Source organism: Mycteria americana, chromosome 1, assembly GCF_035582795.1.
Source record: "Mycteria americana isolate JAX WOST 10 ecotype Jacksonville Zoo and Gardens chromosome 1, USCA_MyAme_1.0, whole genome shotgun sequence".
Classification (NCBI taxonomy): domain Eukaryota; kingdom Metazoa; phylum Chordata; class Aves; order Ciconiiformes; family Ciconiidae; genus Mycteria; species Mycteria americana.
Window position 1 is genome coordinate 2,381,626 of NC_134365.1, and position 12,951 is coordinate 2,394,576.

At 37.5% G+C, this 12,951-nt stretch overlaps 2 protein-coding genes across 4 annotated transcripts in view; both read right to left on the minus strand.

Moving 5' to 3' along the window:
* The window catches only part of EXOC4 (exocyst complex component 4), a 558,486-nt gene that overhangs the window by 116,424 nt on the left and 429,111 nt on the right, over positions 1-12,951 (minus strand). The gene's annotated exons all lie outside the window — the stretch shown is intronic.
* The window catches only part of LRGUK (leucine rich repeats and guanylate kinase domain containing), a 59,643-nt gene that overhangs the window by 45,820 nt on the left and 872 nt on the right, over positions 1-12,951 (minus strand). For all 3 annotated transcript variants that reach the window (XR_012777664.1, XM_075515435.1, XM_075515571.1), the window contains exons 2-8: positions 12,260-12,367; positions 11,509-11,590; positions 10,325-10,425; positions 9,482-9,563; positions 6,054-6,178; positions 2,455-2,598; positions 143-223 (exon numbers count right to left, since the gene is read on the minus strand). Coding sequence is in view for 2 of the 3 variants with exons in the window: in XM_075515435.1 (XP_075371550.1) it covers positions 143-223; positions 2,455-2,598; positions 6,054-6,178; positions 9,482-9,563; positions 10,325-10,425; positions 11,509-11,590; positions 12,260-12,367 (723 nt within the window). In the remaining variant the exon portion in view is untranslated. The remainder of the gene's footprint in view (positions 1-142; positions 224-2,454; positions 2,599-6,053; positions 6,179-9,481; positions 9,564-10,324; positions 10,426-11,508; positions 11,591-12,259; positions 12,368-12,951) is intronic.

Here is a 12,951-nt window from a genome sequence, read left to right on the forward strand (position 1 = left end):
CATCATTTCTTGCACTCGTTCCCTGAAATGACCTGGCCACTCTCAGAGATAGAAACTGAGGCTAAATGGATTGTGGTGTGATCCAAAACAGCACTTCTAGGTTCTTAGTTTTAGCTTAGTTTTAGCTTTAGTTCTTTCTTACCTGTACAGGATTTTTTAAAAGATTTAAAACTCTGAGGAGAGGCAGATCTTTAATACATTCAAGTTCACGCAGCTCAGCAATCTAATTAGTGACAGAAACAGAGCGTAAATCAGCAGCAACAGAATCCATGATAATTATGAGAAAAAAAAAAAAGTATTTTAATCCCTGCTCTTAAAATCTGGACATAAAAAAAATCATTATACTCACAAAATGGGTATACATGTTAACTGCATTCAATAAGGCACTTCTAGTCACAAAAGGCAGACAACTTGGATGTTAGCTGGAGAAGCAGTATAATACAGACAGCAATTTCAAACCACCTGCGTTTTCTCAGTTCTTTCAAATGTCAAGCCCTAACGCATTTAGCTTTTATGTGGCTGATGTGCTTAAGTGAGGCAATTCTGCAGTTATATTTGCGCTTCAGTTGACTAGCAAAAAAATCTCCTTCTAAGAACAGTTTCTTTTCACTGCAGCTCAAGTTCATCCTACCTAACTCGCAGCACTTGACTGAAAAGCATCAGCATAGTTGTCCGTGGCTGGCTGTGTCCAGAGGGTGATGCATTCCACTCAAGGTCTCATCTAACCACAAAGGAAACCTGGCTTGGCTGCACTCAGGCACATCAGATCAGCATTAGAAGTTACGGGGGATTAATCAAAGTTTGTGTGCCCAAAGCAGTGTCACGCTAGAGGCACTCATGCTAGACCCTGAGTGAACAGTTGTAAGGCTCTCGATTAAAACAAAACGGGTCAAATGGAATTCACATTGTCTCATTTTAGCCATCTGTTAAGTTAGTCCAAGTCAGTCGCTTAACCTCACTTTATAATCAGTGGAGAGAGGCAGTTCCAGAAGTCATCTGATCCATGGTAGGCTGGAATGAATTGCCTTGTAAGGATACCTGTTTTTCCTCCACTGCTGAAAGACTGAACCTAGAAGACTTCAAATTCTATCCCTAACTTATACTCAGCTTATGTAAAGTGTCTAAAAACATAAACCTCCACCATAGCCTATCCAATATTCATTTTGGGACAAGAAGCCCACCACGGAACAGTTTTGACCAAGTTAAATGTCACTTGGGTGGATTCCCTAAATAAATCATAGAATGCCAACCATCAACATTTGAAAATCACTGAACATGTATATGAGAGACATGATTTGCAGATAAACCTAACGTGCCTGTTTTTGAACAATCAAGCATTTAAGATCATTCTGGGCGGTAGTGAGCTGAAGTAACTCGGATCTCTCTGTGTTAATTAATTAAAATTCTCTTTTAATTATTCTTCAGAAGGAAATGTTCAAAAAATGGTGACTCATTAAACAGCTTCAATAACATCATTAAAAGAGGCAAATTTTGATGAGGTAAAATTAATAGCTTTTGCGTGCCGTAAAGAACAGTGGAAACTATATGAGGCAATGGAAGTGGTGTTATTAATGCTAATAGCAACCATACTATTAGTTTCCTGTCTTGTGCAATTGATGTACCTTTAAATGTCAACCTGAACACAGTGTGAGAAAAAGAATTCACAGTGTCTTGAATTAAATCCTGTAAAGGTATCTTGCAAGTGGGGAAAAAATGACAGAAAATGTTCAATTCCTGATTTATACTTTTATTTCTTATTTTCTTAGATTTTTTTTTTCACATGCAGATCTGTCTTTGATGTCAAAATGATTCATGAATTGACGGTGTTTTCAGTTAAGGACACTGGATGCTCAATATCAAAAGTATTATGTATATATGGCTTGAGTTTCAAAATTCAAATACAAATGAGTTGGATTGTATCGTACTTCCAGTGAAAATTCTGCTGCATAACAAAAGCCACTTTATAATAGAGTACATGCAGTTCTGCCTTACAGGAAGTTTCCAGCTGAGAGCTCAGAAGAATCTGTGGTCATAAAATTGGGCTGAGAGATATTAGCAAACCCTCCTGAGGCCTGGCAGTAGAAAAGCTGTGATGTAAGTAAAGATCCTCAAGAATAATCAAGCTGAAAAAGCTGCATACTCATCCCTATCTTATCCACTCAAGGGAGCACTGTTAGTTCTTTATGTACGTGAGCACTAAATACTACAGAAGTGATACCTACATAAAGATAAACCCATCTAGAGATATTAAGTAAGGCTGGAGTAGTACACTATCAATCAACTCGTGAAACAGCATTGGAGTGAAGCACCAAAGGAAAAAATGTCATCTTTTCTAATATTCATTTCTTGCAGTGTTGTAAGATTTTTTGATTAATCCTTAAAGGGATCGAATTTTAGAAAAAAAAAAAATTACGCATTCTTAGAAAAAGCTGAGATCAATGTTAAGTACGCTACCTGGTTAACCTCTAGGTTGATTGTCTCTAATAGATCATGTTCCTCCAAGCCTTCTAGACTAGTTATTTTATTGCTAGATAGGTCCAGCTTCTGTAGAGTTTTCAAGCTGTCCAACCCAGTTATCTTCTCAATCTGGTTCGAGCTCTAAGAAGAAATGAAAGCATATAAACTGTTGATGAAGTTTTACAGATGGAAAACAACATTCCTGAGGAAGAAGAGAGTTCACTTGATTATTGAGAATCCTATTACAAATAGGCCTTTTATGCATTAGCCCCATCTTCATCTTGAGATGACATATTACAGCTTTCCATACTGCTCAAGGAAAAAAAGAACTCTCTTCTGATTAACTTATCTTCAACTCACCTTGAACAGCAGCGAGAGACAACAGCAATAAAAAGAGCTCTAGCGTTCTTTTAAAGCTGGTACTGGCTAAAGGATACTCTTGTCACTATCCAACTCAAAATTTAGAAAATAGATATGCACATAAAATTATAGAATATATATACATAAATACATAGAATTTCCCTCTGTAATCATGGTTATATTTACACTTATGATTACAGAATAAATAATGAAAATATTATGGTAGAACAATACAGCACTGTCTTCTTTGGACTACAGGCAGTCTATAAAAATATCTCTAGGATACACAAGTTCATCTTAATGCATACTAAGTGAAGGCAGACTTTATTTACTGTCAGTGACAGCATGCACAGAAATGTTAAAAAAAAAATCCCAAGCCCACCTTACTGTAAATTCATCTAGACTCTAACACAAGAAATGACCCAAGCTTTTGAGAACTCATAACCAACTATCATTGTTTCACATTCCTTCCAAACAAGGTACAAGATAGAAGACCTAAATTTATCACTGGACACCAGATGGCTTCATTTCTCAGGGCCTCACAAATCATATACCCGTTTCTGCTTCGAACTCCAAACAGGTATAACACGCTAGGTTCTGTACTCATCTTTGTCCCAGTGGCCACATGTACCCAGATGGCCTCTCAACATGATTCTTTCTGTATAACCTTGCAAGTTATATTTTTCCATCAGCATCACCTTGTGCTGAAAGCTTAGAAGCCTCATATTCTATTAATAAATATTTAGGAACTATTGAAATAAATAAGCCAGCTGACTCTAATGTTAATCCAGTTGTCTGTCCTTGACATTTTTCCTGACTTTTAAATGTTTAATTAGGTTATTAATAGCATGGAGGCTCCCTCTTCTCTTCCTGTTCTTCGTTAGACCTCTGTTTAATAGGATACAGCTCAGAGCTCTAGTTGCAAAATGCTGTGCAAGAGGTGCACATAAAATGCTGTGAACAAAAGGGATTTGTGCAGAGATCCTTTTTTGCAAAGCATAAAATTCCTAAGAGTCCAGTTCATTAGAGCTGCACATCTTATTTTTTGCAAACATAAGCAGAATAAAGGCTTTTTGGTATAGCTAGGCAGTATTTACAGTTTTTGAAGCCTTTCTTCCAAACTTGAGACCTTACTACTCTTTCAACCTAAAAAGCTCAAGGGAAAATGGAAAAGAAAGCTGAATCAATGGGAAGAGAGGGGATGACTGCTCCCATGAAAAAAGAACTGCATTTTATTCTAATTAGTAAAAGAAAATGCTATGCTAAAATCCGTCTATTTACATAATTTCCACATGACTATCTACTTTGCTAATTAAAAAAGACAAGCAGTTGTATAAATAATCATATAAGCATGTAAGAACCAAAACTGAAGAACATGTTCATATTAATAAGGCTTAGCTGTTAACACAACCTCCAAAACATTTTACAGAGCAGATAACCATTACTAACAGAATTATTCTTGGGCCTTTTAACAGATGAGGAAATCAGTGCACACGATGGTTGAGCGACTTACTGTAGTTCTCCCTGAAGAAAGCATTTAGAGAAAAGATCTTCCTGTCAGCTTAGATTGTCATACTCCTATAGTTCATTTCAGAACTTTTAGAAGTGATTTTGCCAATCTGAGTTAACCTTACCCACTAAAAATGAGACAAAATTCAGTTTTATTGCCACTAAGGGCATAACTGCAAGCTACTGAAGGCATTATATATCTGAAATATATTAAAAATATGTTACTGAACACTATTTGAATATATTATTCAAAACATACTACTGTCCACTTTTAAATGTGAATACCTTTCCTGAATATCAAAGCAGTAATAAGTACAAGGGCCAATCAGGCCTTGATGGGTACAGACCTTAGTTACTCTTTTCTATATCAATTACTACAGAACCGAAGAAAAATCTTTAAAATTTTAAAAGGATTGGAGAAGAGTATTTCTATTCTTGATAAGGGATTCATTCACTTTACCTAAAATATTTATGTAGGTGCTTAAAACTAATGTAGCAAATATGAGCGTATTTCTATGTATGTTTTTTGGCACTCGTTTTTAAAGTCCCATTAAATATTTTTTAAATTATTATTACAAAGTAAAACCTATTAAGAAGTAGCCTGTTGGATTTTATACCAGCTGAATTGCATTAAAAACAGTTTTTGCGTGTGTTTCTGCGCAACCTCTATATTGAAGGCTCTTCCTATTACGTATCTCGAAATGATTTACAAGAAAGCGGTGGTATTATTAAGGACATTTTACAAACATGGAACTGAGGAACACCGAGATAAAGGTCCCAAGACCTGTAAAAAAGCAAGAGGCATGCAAAGAAGTGTAGGCATTGACAGGTAGAGGTCTCTATTTGGGCTAGTTATCCTTGGCTGTCTTCATAACCAACAGAGAGAAATGGGCACTTCCAAGGCCTGATGCATCTTGTGTTAACGTAGAAGACAGCAGCTGGATCAGAATAATGAAGTATTTTAAGTGTCCATTTCTCTCCACTGAATTTTGAGGCAGCAGGAACAACTAGCTCACGTGCAGTTGTCTACACTGCAGAAATCTGAAGCCAGATAAGAGAAATCCCACTAAAGCATCTAGAAATATAACTAGGGTTATATATACAACTTATTTGTTGTATTTAAACAAATATACCCTAGATATCTTGATGGAAAGCTGGCAATATAAAGCTTCCAATCTCATTACAAGATCCTTAAAAAATTAAACAAAGATCCTTTAATAATATATCAGATTTGCATACTAAACTTGACTTGTTTTCTAAAATGAACGCAGGCTTCTCAGTCCTCGCTTTTCCCTCTCCCATCCTAGCTCACTGCTATCATGAACACAACTTTATGAGGAAATGTACTTTAAAAAAAAAAAAAAATCTTCATTGTTTGTGTTGTGGGACTTGCACAGTAAGTAACTTCTTACACATCACCTAAAAAACGGCAAAACCTACCCCGAGCAAATGCAAAATATCTTTGGAGAAATTCAAAACCCAGCTGGGCAAGGCCCTGAGCAACCTCCACTGAAGATGGCTCTGTTTTGAGCAGGAAGCTGGATCAGACGACCTTCACAGCTCCCTTCTAACCTATATCATTCTATGATCCTGTATTAATAAAAAAATGTGTCCAGTATTACACATATCTCTGAAAATTTGTTATGTAATGACCTTCACATTTATTAAGGCATTAATATATTGATAAAAGACAGACAGGAAAACAACTAGAATTACTTCTTTCTTACCAGATTGAGTATTCTGATAGGTAAATTCTCAAGGCCACTGATTGCAATGAGTCTGTTGTGGGACAAACTAAGATGAGTCAGACTGTGACACTTCTCCAGTCCTCTTATCTCCTCTATGTTATTAACTATACAGAGGTTTTTGCATTTAAGGAAAATAACCAAACACAAAACCTTAGCAATAATTAGTACCTAAATTAGCCAAGGAGCTGAATTTTATGGTAAGGGGAGCTGGACATCAAATGCTTCATGCTAAGTAGTTTAAAACCCCAGCTGTTCACACCCACCCCTTTCTGAAGCTTACCGCTTCCTTGCTTGACTGACATAGCTTTTTGTGGGGCTGCAGGACAAGTGACGCTGATCCAGCTAGAAATATCCTCTCCTCGGTTTTGGAGGAGCTTTTAACTCAGGTAATTTCTGTGACCTGGTTTACAGCGCAGCCCTTCAAGCTGGCATAAGCCAGCTGATGGCAAATCCAGAAAATAGTGGAAATGAGGGAACAGGAGCGTGGGGAAGGAACTACTTTGCTGGCATCTCACAGAACTACGCTGTAAATTTCTGGTCTTCTCATCAGATGCATATGCACAGGCTAAAACATAGGGGTCTTTATGCCTTTGACTTTAACTGGGCACCAGTCATGTTAGGTCAGCTGTAGAATACAGGAGCATGGCTGAGTCACCACAGGAAGGTGTGATCTTTTTACATTTACGGACTACTTAACGTGGCTCCAAACTGACCTTGGCCTCCAAGCATTATACACAAATTATCCAAGTAATAATAGACAATAGTACTATATGGGTTATTTAATTCTAAATTATAACTGTTCTATACTGGCCATCTGTACTGAAAGGGGAAAGTGTATTTTAAATTAACATTAAACTCAAAAGCAGCAGTAAAAGTAGTTAGGATTCCTCTCAGCAAACTTCAGCATTAACATAACTACCCAGATTCCTTAAACAAAGTATGTTCCCTTTGACAACAAGCTATCTCAGATTGCTCTCTTACAATGGGATGAACTGCGGAGGTACCTGACTCTGTATCTCCCCACTGTACCGAAATTAGATAACTCTGATCCAGGCATCTGATTGTTTGGTGACCAAAGTTAGGCAAGAACTGCACTCATATTGTAAGTGTCCAAGCTGGAACTAGTTACATCAAAAACCAAGAAATGTAACTGTGAAAAAAATAGCCAGAACAGGCAGGGGACAGAGAAATACCTTTAGGGAAACACAGAAGAAAATATTTTTCATTGACTTGAGAGAATGAACTCTGCCTGCAAAGAGGGGCAAGTGAGTTTGCATTCATGTTTCTAGTCTTACCAGGCAGTGGACAAATTATCAGGATTTTTTTCTCTCAGTCTGAACAATATTATAACCAAACAAAATGTAAGCTTAGCACGGGCCAATAGAATACTCTTTAATAGCTGTGACCTGACTCTGCTTTTTCCTAACTGCATGCCTGCATAAGGACTTAATTGTACGCTACCCAAGTTCTACACTCACGGGCCTAGATGAGGAAGGAGAGGAGGAGAAATGAGCTGGTAAGCACAGATTTATCTTTGCATAGGACCTCACACTCGGCTGTCTTTGTCATTTAGAAAAGAAATCAAAACCATCCACAGGCACTGGTATTTGACAGCTATTCATTGATTTACATACAAAATGGGACTGCTTCTCTTTCAACTGAGGAGGAAAAGTTTTGGCGAGGAAAAAATATTGTTTAAGCCATAAGCATCAATATGAGGCAGCAAATTGCTCAGCACTAAAAACTAATACAATCAGTTTTAGTCTTTTAATGACTCACTATAATGCTTTGTCAGATATTATTGCCCAAGCTGTCTCCCTTTCTGGTTTGGGCAGTTTCCTCCTTGAAAACTCATTTATAATCCTGTCAGGTGTGCTTGTGTATGCACCTGTCAGAAAAAAGTTACAATGACCTTACCATCTGCATCATAATTCACTTAAATATTGTAAGAAATAGTTAGTTACTGTCAACAAGAAATGCATGCCAAACTTTTCTGCTACTGCATGATATTTAATATAGTATTTTCATTGACTATTACAAAGAAAAGGTTGTTTTGTCTGCCATGTCTTCGGCAAGGAGTGCTTGACATGGGTTAGGAACAGCGCCACTTTGCTGTTCTAAATTCAGCACTTCTAAAGTCTGCACTCATTTTCTTCTATTTCAGAGGGTCCTGTTGCAACTGTATGCATGAAACAGTTTTTCTCCCCATTTCAATGGCATCTTCATTGACAAATGAAGAAATTGAAGACAGCACGCTGCTGCATTGAAACCAAATGAAAAAATACTGAGTCAGATCCACAATACAAATCTCTGATCTTTTTTCCTTTTCATTTTGCCGTACGGTTTTTGCTCTGCAATGGAAAATTAGAATTGCAAAGGGATAGTGTCTCAGTGCCATTTTCTCACAAGAATCATGTCACCTGCACACCTTGTAAAATGTGTGAATAATGTAACCTGGACACCCTGCAAATGCTTTATCTGCTCCTACATGAAAAAGGCATTGTATTAGTATTGTTTGGTAATGGGCTACTTCGAGGACAAGAGACAGAGAAAAAACTGCAACAGCCTGCTGTCTTCTCCTTTTCAGAGAGCAGAAAATCAAGATGCAATTTATGAGGCAAAGAGGAAAAGTTCATGAGCCCTCGGGAAGCAATTGTAAGTAAGGCAGCACGTCAACACGAAACTCCACAAGACCTTTCAGAAAGGCATAGGAGAATCTTTAGGGAGACTAAGAGTACTATGGACAGCCTTGGAGAAGTAAGCAATGAAGAAACTTAATCTGCAGGTTCATGTTTATCTGATTTCTGCCAGAACAGTGTTTCTAATCACACAAACTGGGTACCACAGTGAGCGTGGAAGGTGTGTAGCACATCATCTTCACTCTTGTGTACTTCCCTCAGCATACTCCAGGAAGTTTTCTCTCACTTAAAGCTTCTCTTCATTGTCATTAAATGGCCTTGTCCTCCACAGAGCCTCTACAGTCCCTGCGTAAATAGCTACGTCTAAGATTAAACAACATGCACCTTTTTCATTTAAGGGAGCTTAGTGTTCCCTATTTCCTATTAACCTTTCTTATATAAAAATACTGGGATTATTTATTACCTCTGCCATGCAAAGACAGTGTGATACGTCCTTTTTCAGTTTTACATGATGCCAAGTGGAGGGTTTTTTGTGTTCCTCTAGCAGGCTAATACCTTACATATATACACAAACACCTTTAACACCAGGCATGCTGAAGTAAATTAAGACCAGTTTCACCACCAGAATTACAGTGTTTAATCTTGCTTCTAAAGACAAAACTGACATGAAGGAAAAGTACAAAGAAAACAGGTATCTATTTGAAGCAAACAGCTGTTCAGAAAGCAAACAAGCAACTTTTCTCCCATTCACATTTCCATAAAGGATACAATCCAGCAAGAGTTTAGTAAGTGACCGGTATGCTGACAAATCTTGCATTTTAGGTATTTGATTGTGTGAAAAATCTACTTCCTAAAGAAAAAAGGAGACAGAAAGTTACTTTTTTTTCTTCAGCACTTACAGCTGTCTTGTGAAACTAAACGGCTGTTACATTAAACTTGCGATCAAGGGTGTGGAAGAAACAAGAAGATCATTAATATTAATATTGGGACATAAACAGAAAGGGTCTTTTTTACGAGACATAGAATTCACATTTTGGGAACTTCTAAAACTATACTTTCTTCCAACAACATTATCATTAATGGTCCTGTAATTATGCATACATATTACAAAAACTAACAGAGAAGACAGAGAAATACATAAAGGTCGTATTTCAAAGCAACCTCCTGCTTTTTATAACCCAAAGTGGGCAACTAGAAAACAACAGCAAAGGGAAGACTAGCACACAGCTACACTTTAAGTACGTGTTTCACAGAAACGACTGGCACCAGTCAATTTGAAAGGCAGGAACTGATCCCACTAAAGGTCTGATGAATTCGACAAGCAATGGAAAAACTCTGGCTATATTTACCTCTGGCTAGAACAGTTAGCTGTACGATACACCTTCCCATGGCATGCCAGGGTTCAGAGTGTGAAAGAACATAAAAGACTGAAATGTGCAGTGTAAAATACCCAAACATTTGGAAAAGCTATTAAAATGTCAAATGAGGTAAGAAAGAAGAATAAGGAAGGCATAAAAATTCACTTTTGCACATGTCCAAATACAAGGTCTAAATTAGATTTAGAAAACTGTTTTGAATTTAAACCTATAAAATGCATTTTTTGCAACTTACCTTGAGATTTTTAGGTGGTTTAAAAGCAAAATATGTAGTCAATTCATTGTTGGAAGCATTCAGTTCTAGTAAGTGAGGCATGTGACTGATACAAGAAAGATCTAGTAACAAAACAAAATGTCGAATCCTGTGCATGAATGCATAGGTAAATGCAGAGATCATTATGTCAAAATGTGATAATTATGTCCAATAGCAATCAAGAATCAATTTACACATTCAGAAAGCGATGCTTGAAATGCAGAAATCAGATATATTTTTTATATATATATATATCTCAGATATATAAATACCTACTAGGAAAAAAGATGGTTTCTAAACCACGAAGAATAAATATTCAAGTTCAACATTAAATTTCCATTATGTGAACTGATTTGTCTATAAGCTGGAATATAGTTTTATATTCTAGCTACCTCTACAATGACAGAGAGACTACCTTTGTCCTAAGTTATTAATTAGGGGAGAAAAGTATTTAGGCCACTACTGAAGACTAAATGACTAGTTGCTATGGAAAAGCCCCTGCTCTGTTCAGACCTAGCCTTCACAGACAAACTGTTAGTAAAATGAGCACAGAGAAGTGCCGCCTTACAAAAGTGCTGCTCTTATTGGACTCCAGCACCCCGAGTGAAATGAACTTGAAAGAAATAATGCAACAGGCTGCCATCACAGTTTATTCCTTTTGCTGTTAAATTAAAAAATGAGTTGGGGAGGATGAGGGAGAGGGAAGGAGTACAAGATGATGGAGTTTACCACAGTCTCCAGCTGTTACCTTCTAAATCCAGGATATAATTTTTTTACATTTTGTCACCAATGGGAAACCTTGACAAAGGAAAGCCCAAGGCTGGGAAAACTGTACCAGACATAACTTTAAATATTATGACATCTGCACACATAAAATCTCAACCTTAATCTTGTATTGACATGCTTGCTTGCATTTTATCTTTGGATAATAAACTGGACAATAATCTCCATGTTCCCACTGATAAGCATATGCTGGTGCAGCTGTCGGAACAGTCCATACATCATTCTCAAGAAGATCTAGCCATTGCCTCAGTCTGTAGCACTGGAGTAGTTACGCCATTAAAATGTAGACCAGGCTTTGTGATATTAAAGCTACATGGTACAATGCATTTCTCATCTTATATGATTTCACAACCCAAGAATTTACTAGTGTATTTACTACATACCATTAATTTTATTACATGAAAGTTCCAGCTTCTGTAGGTGAATGTATCTGGAGAGAATGTTAATGTCACTTAATTCACGACCCTGGAAAAATAAAGAAAAGAGACTTTAATAACTAGCTGTATAACCTCACTCGCTCTCCCAAGAGATACACAGTAGCAGGAGACATTGAAGAGGTGGCCCAAGGTCCCCCCAGCTGGATGTGTCAGAACAGGATGACATATACAGAAAGTGATGTTAGACGTGCAGACCAGCCATGAATGGAGAAAATGTCAAAAGAATACTTTAAAACACAACCAGAAGAGATAGCTGTAGCCAGGAAAAATGCCAGAAAAATAAGGCTGCATAGAAAAGGGAGCAGCAGCAAGTAAACTTCAAAAAGACACGATCATTTTAACTTTCTGAAGGGACAATGAATGCAGCATTCTCAGGTGTTTAGCATGTTCCTCTATTTTTTCTCCAGCTGGCTAAGCAGGAAGATAAATTTTCATACCCGAAGATTGGGTAAGGAAAAATCTTACTGCAGTTGCTGCTAAGTGAAAAAACCAATACCGATATGGCAGTCGTCAGCAGGAGCCATGCTGTGTCTTGTCACAAGTCCCATGTACATGAAACGGCATTGACAGGTAGAGACAAAAATCTGCCTCGTGAAATTTTTTTACTAGGCTATTTCTATACAGCTATTTTCTGTTAAAAAGAGGAAAACTTTGAGCAGAGAAGCACTTTACAATTATGTTCTTTGCTTATACTTACTGAAAGCGACAGATTAAGATAAACGTATTCGATACCAGCAGCTGAGCGCCCCAGCTTGTGGAGACCCTCAGCCACAGTGTCTTCATCCAACACTCCATCAGACTGACCCTATAAAATACCAGAAAGGGGGAGGAGGGGGGCAGGGAGAGGAATGGATTAAGGGGAGATTTATGAAATGAAATTCCACACTCAGTAGAATCTGGGGGCTGCTTGGGATGCAATGGGGAACAGGCTTTAATAAAAGCCCTCAATCAAACACTGCTTTCAGTGCTCCATCACCCTACTAAGGCACTAGACATTAGGAAAAATGATGAACAAAGCCCTCAAAACAGATAAATACAAACATATCACGTACTAGCTCTATGCATTTAAAAAGGTTCAACAGGTTTTTTTGTTGGGATTTTTTTTTTTTACCTTGTAGTTTAAATGCACAGCTCTAAACAGGACCCGTTTCCAGAGATGTTGAGCCATGAAACTCACATTGACTAGGGATGTTAACATCTCAGCAAATCAGCACTAACATAACCCCAGTGTTGTACCCCAATATGCACATTATTGGAGGCCCTTTAAATTTGTTCAGCATGAGCAGCTAGCGCTACTCTTCAGAGAACAATCTTTGCCAAAGAGGGTACTTGACAGATGGCACTAATGAACCACTGCATAGGTTTAATGAGAAAATAAGCCAATGGCTT